General features: G+C 38.6%; 1 protein-coding gene and 1 long non-coding RNA gene across 2 annotated transcripts; one reads left to right on the top strand and one right to left on the bottom strand.

The window, feature by feature from the left end:
- The first annotated feature begins 1,045 nt into the window (after positions 1 to 1,045).
- Positions 1,046 to 1,648, top strand: LOC127872115 (uncharacterized). The gene has a single exon (XM_052415441.1). The coding sequence runs from the start codon at positions 1,046 to 1,048 to the stop codon at positions 1,646 to 1,648; it is 603 nt and encodes a 200-aa protein (XP_052271401.1).
- Positions 1,649 to 4,860: 3,212 nt separating this feature from the next.
- LOC127873446 (uncharacterized) lies at positions 4,861 to 5,966 on the bottom strand. The gene is made up of 3 exons (XR_008046154.1): positions 5,832 to 5,966; positions 5,266 to 5,388; positions 4,861 to 5,056 (listed from the first exon to the last, which is right to left on the bottom strand). It is a non-coding gene; the product is annotated as an uncharacterized LOC127873446 (long non-coding RNA).
- Positions 5,967 to 9,669: the final 3,703 nt, after the last annotated feature.

Below are 9,669 nucleotides of genomic sequence, written 5' to 3'. Positions count from 1 at the left end.
AAGAAACTGGGGGCATTTTGTGGAGGATGTAGATGACGCGATCCCATTAGCAAAATCGATAGCGAATGAGCAGGAGAAGACACGGGAAGTATGGGATCCAGGAATAGGCAATATGAATGAGGTTATCAACACTGTTCGGGTAGAGAAATTGAGCAGAATATCGGAGACAGAGTTCTGCGAAGCTCAAGCAGAAGAATACGAATTTAAGTTGTTGCACGGCTGGCTTATGTACCATGTTACTCCATCAGAGGGGGAATTATTTTTAGCTGGTGCTACAGAAAAGTTTTATTGGATTAACCGTACATGCTTCACAATGAAAGAGGGGTTAATCTATCGGCTTGATCCGGAGAGCGGTCTGGAACAGCTGCTGGTGCCAAAGAATCTCCGGGCACCGGTTTTAAGTTACCATCATGATATACCTTTAGCTGGTCATCAGGGAATAGACCGGACAAAATGGAAGATCCAAGAGAAATACTACTGGAAGGGAATGGTGAAGGACATCGAACGTTACATTGAAAAATGTCCGGAATGCGCTCGTAGTAAGAAACCAAATCGAACAGCCAAATGGGAGATGCAAATTTTTCACTCTGGTGTTCCGATGGAAAGAGTTCACTTGGATTTTCTGGGACCTTTGCCGAAAACCAAAGGCGGCAATGAATATATTTTAATGATGGTAGATCAATTTACAAAATGGGTTGAGTGTATCCCGTTACCGTCACTTACTGCCGAAGTTACAGCTGAAGCAATGGTGAATCAATTCTTTTCCCGGTTTGGCATTCCATTCGAGATATTCACAGATAGGGGCACAAATTTTGAATGCAAACTGTTCAAGGAAGTGTGCTGTCTTCTGGGAATAGATAAAAAACGGACGACCCCTTACCGCCCTTCCGCAAACGGTCAAGTGGTGTGATATAACCGTACGTTAATGGAGGCAGTACGGTGTTTTACAGCAAACCGTCAAGACTCGTGGGATGTCAACTTACCGCAGATAGCAGGTGCGTTACGCTCATCTGTAAATCGAAGTACTGGGTTTACTCCTAATAAAATGATGTTAGGGAGAGAAGTGTATAGCCCGGCTGATTTGGTCTTCCCTTCCCAGAAGATTAAATTTACAACTGAATCGGAGTATGTGTCCCGACTGGAGAATTCTATAAAAGACGCGCATGACCAAGCCAGAGAAACACTGAAGGCCGTGCAGAAAACAAGGAAAAGAGATTATGATCTCCGGCTTAACAGCAAGACTTACAAGGTGGGTGATCCGGTATATATGCTGGATACCGCACACAAGAAAGGGACATGTTACAAATTGTCATTCAAATGGGACGGACCAGGAATAGTGACACAGCAGATATCTCCTTATCTGTACCGAATAAGACATAAGAATGTGGTCAAGACAGTTAATCATGACCGGTTGAAAATCTGCAAGGAAACAAATCTTCCTAAATGGGCCAATCAAGAAATTGACCGACTGACTGGACTGTTAGGTGTTGACAGCGACGAGACAATATATTGTTTGTGTAGACAGCCAGATGACGGTTCGTTCATGATTCAGTGCGATTGGTGTGATGAGTGGTTTCATGGTAGATGTGTGAATGTGAGTGAGGAAGAAGGTGTGAGGATAAGGAAATATAAGTGTCCAAATTGTTGAAGGCTTACTCTCGATAGTGAATGATATACGTAAAAATTTAGTTGTAAAATGTAGTTATTTGTTTTAGCATGTCTGACTCCGGCTCGGCAACAGATAGTCCCAAACGAGGGTGGAGGGAGGTTTTGGAGAAGAAGGCCCGGGTGATACAGGAGGTGGAGGTAGCCAACTCCGAAGGCAAACTCCTGTATGGCACGGCAAGGGAGCTAGTGCATGCCCTGGGACAGGTTCACTCCTCAAGGTTGCCACAGGAGAAGATTCAAGAGCTCATCAAGGGGCAATATGATATTGCGGTTAAGCAGCGCAAGAATCGTTTTGTTTCTGAGCTCCGGTACCATGCAGATGTCATCTGCTCGAAAGAATTCGTGACGAAGGCGTTCGGCAAACCTGCGGCCAAGAAAACTTGCCTAGGAGTGTCGCTGAATGCTCGTCAAAGAGGAGGTACGGTACGGAAGACAACGGGACGACCGAAGACTTTTTCGGGATTACAATCCGGATTTCCGGCTCTACCGGCCACAGCTTTGAGGGTCCCGGCAACTGTGTCGCTGGGAGCAATCAAGGTGGAAGACGACGAAGAGCTGCCCATGGAGACCGAAGTGCTTTCGGTTATAGCGCCAGAAGAAGATCCATCAACTTCTTCTTTCTTCGCGGCGTTGGATGAAGTGGGAGAGTTCTACGTCGTTGAGGATGTGGGACAGTGCGAAGATACCCCACTGATCAAGGAAGGACGTGCTCCGGTGGAGGGGACTCCGATTTCGGTTGGAGTCTCTAATGCTGGGGTAGCTAGGGTCCCGGTCGAGGCTGGGAACCTGGCACCATTGGTAATTCCTACCCAGGTGTTTACCAATAGTTCCTATGGTGTGAGGGAGCCACGGAAAAGGACTTATCCGATGAGGGAGGAACCAGCTGTACTACCACCAGCTGAATCGACACCAGTCGTGCCAGAGTGTGTGCCGGTGAGGAAAATCCTGAAACCCTCAGTCTGGACTAGACTCGGTAGCCGCATGGAAGAGCCCATGAAAAAGAAACGAACGTCCCGTTGTCCGTTAATGGGATGTACGTCAGATTCTCGCCATCTAAGCAGACACGTCTACCAGAGGCATCTTCCTGAGCGATTCCAGCTAGGCAATTTGGCGAATCCGGCCTGGCAGGTAGCTCGGTTGCGAGGGCTTAGATGGCTCGCTCTACAACTCGTCGGAGATGATCGGCTTGGTACCCTGCTAGATTTTGCCCAGAAGAATGACTTAGGCATCAACGCGGAGGTGTCTCTATCTGATGTGGATAGACAGTGGTTATCCGAGTTCGCTCGTCAATCAGGATGGCCGGAAGTGGATTTCGACATCCAACGTCTAAACTCGCAGGCTCTTCTTGCTCATTGGCGTGTCCTTGTCGGTCTACTGAAACATATTCCAAGGGATCGGCAAGTGTACTTCTTCAACCTGGACAGTCAGCGTACCTCTAGTACCGTCCCGGCTGCGGCTGGGTTACATGTTCAAGTCCCTGAAGTGGAGCGTCCAAGTACCCCGACACCCCCGGTTGTGGCAGTGACGGAACCTGTGAGACGGGGAACGGCTCATGCTGCGGCTGGATTACATGTTCAAATCCCTGAAGTGGAGCATCCAAGTACCCTGACACCCCCGGTTGTGGTAGTGACGGACCCTGTAGGACGTGGAACGGCTCATGCTGTTTCTAACATACTGAACATGTCTGTTAGGGAGTATTTGGCAGTGTCCGGACAGGCAAACCTCTCGTTGGCTAGGGGGAGCACATCCCAAGCGTCAGGACGACCAGTAACGACCAGGATTGCGGCCTTCGATTCTCATTTTCACCTGGACCGGTCTCTAGTGAAGTTGGGTATGCCGTATTACTCAGAAATCCGGACCCTTCTGGATGCAGATGTGGGGATCAGACCCCAAGTTGAAGTGGATGTGGTAGGAGGTGTCCTGATTTATTGTGACCCCGAGACCTACCCGACATCTTTCCCGGCTCAGGCTGGGTTTGGTGTCGCGGTGGGATTACATCCCCGGAAAGCGGCAAGATTCAACTCTGAGCTCTACCGTCATTTAAAACAACTCCTGAGGAATGAACGAGTAGTGGCATTGGGAGAAGTTGGGTTGGATCGAACCGAGCCAGCAGATACTTGGGGGCTACAGGAGAAAGTTCTCACAAGGATATTAGAATTGTCATCCCCTTGTCAACCAATCATCCTTCATATCCGGGATGGGGAGGATCGGCAGTCCGGAGTGCTCTATCTGGAATGTCTGGAATTATTAAAGCCCAATGTTGCTCGGACGCAGAAAGTGGTGCTGCATTGTTTCACCGGCGCGCAAGAGGTTGTGATCAGCTGGTGCAAGGCATTCCCTAACTGTTTCTTTAGTTATTCAGGACAAGCCCGGCTTTTCACGGAGGCGCAGAAACAAGCAGTCCGGAGGGTCCCGGCGAACAGGCTGTTGATCGAAACTGACTCGCCATACTTTCGACCAGCTGGGGCGCGGATGTGCACTCCATCCTTTTTAGGGGACGTCGCCAACGTGATTGCGTCATATCGGGATAGTGAGGTTCGGGATGTGTGTCAGCTTACTTTGAGGAATTCCACTCAACTGTTTGGGCTATAAATAGCATAATGTAATATAACATTCGTGTGGCCAATTATTGAATTTTGAATATGGAGTTTTAATGTTTAGGACACTAATTGTAACAGAAAGGAAACACAACTGAAGTGTATAGACAATGAATGGAAGTGAAAGTTTGGAAAAACTCCGTTGTTAATTATAAGTTTAAAGAAAAACTATATGCTGGGCACAATTTACTCCTCTAGTCTGTTCTAGTGAACAAGTAATTGAGCATTGCGGAATTGAATACAAAATAAAGTATCACTAGGGCCCGGAACTTTAGTGTAGGCCAAATTTTTGATGAAGTAACAAGTTACCAAGACTGAAAAAGGACTCTATGTCTCTTTCCCGTTGGATAAAATGGGGAGGAGTGTGGTAAATTTACTGGTGTGTAACCGGAACAGTACGGCAGAGACTAATCGATTGACCGGAAACGAATGCAAATAATCGTCAGTCATACTGTAGCTTTACATCTGGACGGACGTCTACTTTTGTATCGGTGTTCATCCTATGTGTTTTGTGTCTACGTTCCTGGCCTGAGGGATCCGGGAACAGATACAGCTTTATTTCAGGTAAGTACTACCAGTATTTACTTCATTATCTGTTAGAATTATCTTAAAGCGGTGTATTTTTGTTCAGGATCACTACTAGATCTCTTCAGATACTCATACGGCAAGGCAGTAGAATGGCACGTGGATGTGCTTTGTCCCGGTTGTTTAAACGCTGAGTTTCCATTAACTCGGTCTGACAAGCCCCGTGGCGTTAAATGATTTGGGTTATGCTGTTCATCCGGGGAAACCTATGATAATTAAACAGAAATCCATTTATAAACTAAACGTAAAGGTAAATTGATGAGAGGGCTATAATTACAATTCATTTCACAACTTAAGGTGTACAAACAACGGAAATTTTTAGTGTCTTCAAAATCGAATTATGTTTAACTCAAGCATAATACTAGAATGTGTCTTCTTGATTTTTATAAGTATTTTCGTTTTTGGTTTACAGTACCTTAACCTGCTGCCGAATCGTAGATTGATGTAGCGCATGTGCGGTTTGAAGTTCTTCGATGTCATAGTAAAGATGTTCAAAAGCTGTCATGATTTCCCCTGTTTTCAGGTAATGCTTATGTAGCTACAGCATTAAAAGATACCATTAAAAAATTATTGACTAAAAGTAAAGGAAAACAAACATTATTTGAGTTAAATTAGGTGCTTCCGAATTTTAACTTTGTAACCGAAGACGTTGAGCATTTATGAAAAAAAATATTCTTTTCTTTATTCAATTTTCTTTTCTGAAAATTAAAATAATTATACTCCAAGATCTTAACGGTGTTCAACTGACTCTAGTTTGATTTCTGTATTATCATACGAATAGGATTATAACATGACTATGATATACCTACATGGTATATTACTAAAAAGAATAACATTAATTCGATGGAAACCATACATTGATGAGATAAATAATAAAAAAAGGAATAACATATTGAACGGATAATTATTCGCCTTTTTTACACAAACAACTATAAGAATAAAAAAGTCCCACTATAACTATAAAATACATTTCCATATTACATAAATAAACATCTCGTCGTTAACGGACGTAAAAGACTATAGGATAAAATACGTTTTTTGCCTAAATAAGTTCTTAAAACTTAAGGCGTTATATATATAAACATAATACAATATATTACAAAGTCAACATGTCATGGAGATAACGTCATATCAATTATGACGTCATAACGTCGATAAATATTCAAATAAAATTTAATTGGGGTTTAAATACATGTATAAAATATTGTTCTTTAGCTAACCTAGCTGAAATATTGTTCGAAAATAGCTTATAAGATCGAAATATTTTAAATTTTGGTTCATAACGTGAACATTCACTCTAAATGTTTACTTAAAGATATATATATATATATTATTTTTTTTTATTTTATTTTTTTTATTTATTTTTATCTTTATTTATTTATACATATATTTATATATTTTTATTTTTTTTCTATTACCTGGATCATTATGGCTGAAAACTTGCATACGCGTGAATTTAAAAATATTATGTCTGGTTTACGATATAAATTTGTTGAAGCTCTTTTACAAATTCAATCTGTTATTATGGCATGTTGTATTATAGATTCTATTGTACACATTTAAGTTATATTACCTTCATTGACAACATATGTAGTAAGAATATTATTATATGTATACAGTTGTAATTTCATTTTGATAACATATAGGTTTTATAATAACTGGAGTTAAAAATAATCTTGATACTTTAAACTTACCGTTCAGTAATAGACCTCGACGATTTAAATCCTGAAATGAAAAGATGACAGCAATTATATTTATTTATTACGTTATCTGTTCAAGTGTAAAAAAAATCAAGTATAAGTAAAGCAAAGTTATAGCATAACGTGTCATTATAAAACGCGTGTGTGTCTGTTTATAAAATAAACGTGACTTAACATTAAGTTATTCATTCTTGTCCTTCAGCATTTCATATTTCCACAATAATTGGCTCAGTTGTCCAAACTTAATACTTATATGTGTACATGATCGATTGTTCATAATCAATTCAAAATGTAACAAACAATATTTGACATGGAACTACACATGTCAGAAAGGAAATACACACATTTAGCTTGTGTTTTAAAATACGTTTTCTTTAATGTATAAAAAAGGTGTAGTTTTACCTGTGAAATAAATGACATTGAATTGCAATTTAAAAACTAAGTCATTTTAATGAATTAAGAAACAACAATATAATATTTTTAATATTAAAAATAATCATATAACAAACAAAAACCACGATTAAAAAAGAGAACCTGTCGAGGGAATGGGACCCGAGACATATTGATGTAAATGAATGCATATGACCTATACGCCACGAAAGCATTTTACCATTGTTAAAACTAGTTTTATGTTATACAAATGTATATATAAACAAGGCAAGCATCTTCCATTAGTACTTGTCTATGAAAAGGGCGCTATATAAGACAAAATTGTACTTAAGCGAAAGTTCTTCATTCAATTTCACAATATATATGTTTTTTTTGTAGGATTAACGTACTTAACCATATCAAAATCTTCGGGCTAGCCAAACATGATTGCACACATAACAACTTTACTATCAACATGATGTTAAGTTCAACAAACACGAAGAGATATATTAATACAATATCATGTACTTTGTGTCTGCCGTCTATAAACACAAGTTACGTGTTAAATATCAATGAATTCCCGCTGCGTTGTAAAACTATCAATATAAACTAGGAATGCAAGTTAATCTGATAAATCTTATGTTACAAATGTTAACTTAACGAGTTATACAAATTACTTTATACCTGGGTTTGGCCTGTGTTATATAGTGAACATAGTGTGTGTTATTTTATGTGAAATCAGACAAGTCTGATATGGCGTAGGAAAAGGCAAGCCTTGCCAAGACGTTTCACACGAAATATCAAACGGGCCTTTTATAACATGATATCTGAAGCCCCCAACCATATATTAACAGTCTTATTGCACTGAATCAAAATATATTGTTTGCAACTAAAACAACCGCAACTACTTAACGAGTTGCAGTACAGCACAGTTTTCTACTGATGCCTGATGACGTCTACGAGTCGATGTGCATTCAAAGTTACAGACACTCGTTTTTTCTATAATAAATCCTGAATACTAACATGCAAAAAAAAATAATAAACACGTATTTGAAGCGTTAAAATGCTACTAGTTGTTAGATAAATACATACTCAAAACATTATTGAGCAATTTTATCTATTAAAACACACAAACTTTCTTTATGAATGGACAGGTTAACATTTGTTAGCTGGTAACAGTGGCAACTAACATAAACTATTATATTAAACTGAATTTAAATTTATCACAACAATGAGAAAATACTGTATTTAAATTTATAATTGACTATTCGCACATACAATGGTGAATACTGACAAATAATTATAACAAATTAAGGATATAAAACGATTCGAGGGAAGAAGTTTCGGGACATGCAGTTTGCTGCATTTGTGATTTGAGTTAGTAATGGATCACCGTTGGAAATCGATTAATCAAATAAAATAAAAAATAGCATCTTAATTAATATTTCATTATACAGCAATGACCAAATCAATACGTATATGTATTACATTGTTGAAATCAATATTGAAAACACATTTGTTTTGAAACAAATTGTAAGACTGTTCCAAACATAATTTAATTGGCTATTTATTTTTTTGACAGTTTAATTATCAATAAATGTTATTTTGAAATGCGTATTAAAAGGGACCGTCAACCACAAACGACGGAAAAATAAAAGTTCTAAAATACTAGTTAAACTACCAGTTAACTATAAATACCGCTAGTAGATTGATCATCATCGTCACGTGGTAAATCCAGGAAGGCAAATTTTGCATGCGTAGTGAATAATATATATTTTATTTATAAAATGATCAATCTGCTTGCGTTATTTATAGTGTGTATATCGTTATGTCACCTATTTTCGCGATGTACTTTCGATTTCACATCGCGAAATTTTATTACCGAATATACTGAAAATATAAACTTTTTTCAAGTAATGTAATATACCAGTAGTGATATTTTAATCAATATAAACTAAACATTGTCAAAACATACGGTATTTTAGAACTTTTCTTTTTTCGTCGTTTGTGGTCCCTTTTAAGGTTAGAATTTAAATAGATACATTTTGATTTTCCTGATAGAATAGTCACAGTTAATATTATACAAAGATAGTGATATAATTCTATTTCAATTATGTTCAAAACGGTAGGGTTAGGGATTTTTTTCCGCAAATACGGGGTTGCTAAGAGATGAATATTTTTTGGGGATTAATCTCTAACAATCAGGTTTTTTTAAGGATTAATCCCTAACAATCCACTCTAGGGGGTTTTAAGGATTTTTTGTTGTGAAAACGGATTGTTTGGGATTGTTAGGGCTGAATAGGGATGCTAGCACTCTGTGCATGCGTACGGGTGAAAAGGCTGAGTTACGAATATAAACGTTTGCTAGTAATGCGCTTGCGTAGGGATGAAAAGGCGGAGTTACTATCGCGAGCGTCATTGAAGCCGACTATCTTTACCTAGTTCTAAAATATGCGTTTAATATTATATCTTATACATAAAATTTGATATTTTGAAGACCTCAAGTAAAAACAAAATTATCAAACTACTAAAAGTGCAATTTATCCTTGACACATGTCATATCTCGACATCTTTGTGAGCTTTTAAGTTTATAAATGAACTTCACACAGCACCATGTCATATCATTTTTTCATCAATACGTTGTATGTAAAGTCGAAGTTTTCCACCAATACGAACTTTTTTAAGAAACCCTGGCGGATATGTTACTCTGGGACATTGGTTAATATGATTGTCGGTGAAAAACTTTTTCA

The sequence above is a fragment of the Dreissena polymorpha genome, chromosome 3 (genome assembly GCF_020536995.1).
Source record: "Dreissena polymorpha isolate Duluth1 chromosome 3, UMN_Dpol_1.0, whole genome shotgun sequence".
Lineage (NCBI taxonomy): Eukaryota > Metazoa > Mollusca > Bivalvia > Myida > Dreissenidae > Dreissena > Dreissena polymorpha.
Note: the sequence above shows the minus strand (reverse complement) of the source record. Positions and strands in the feature narration are given on the sequence as shown.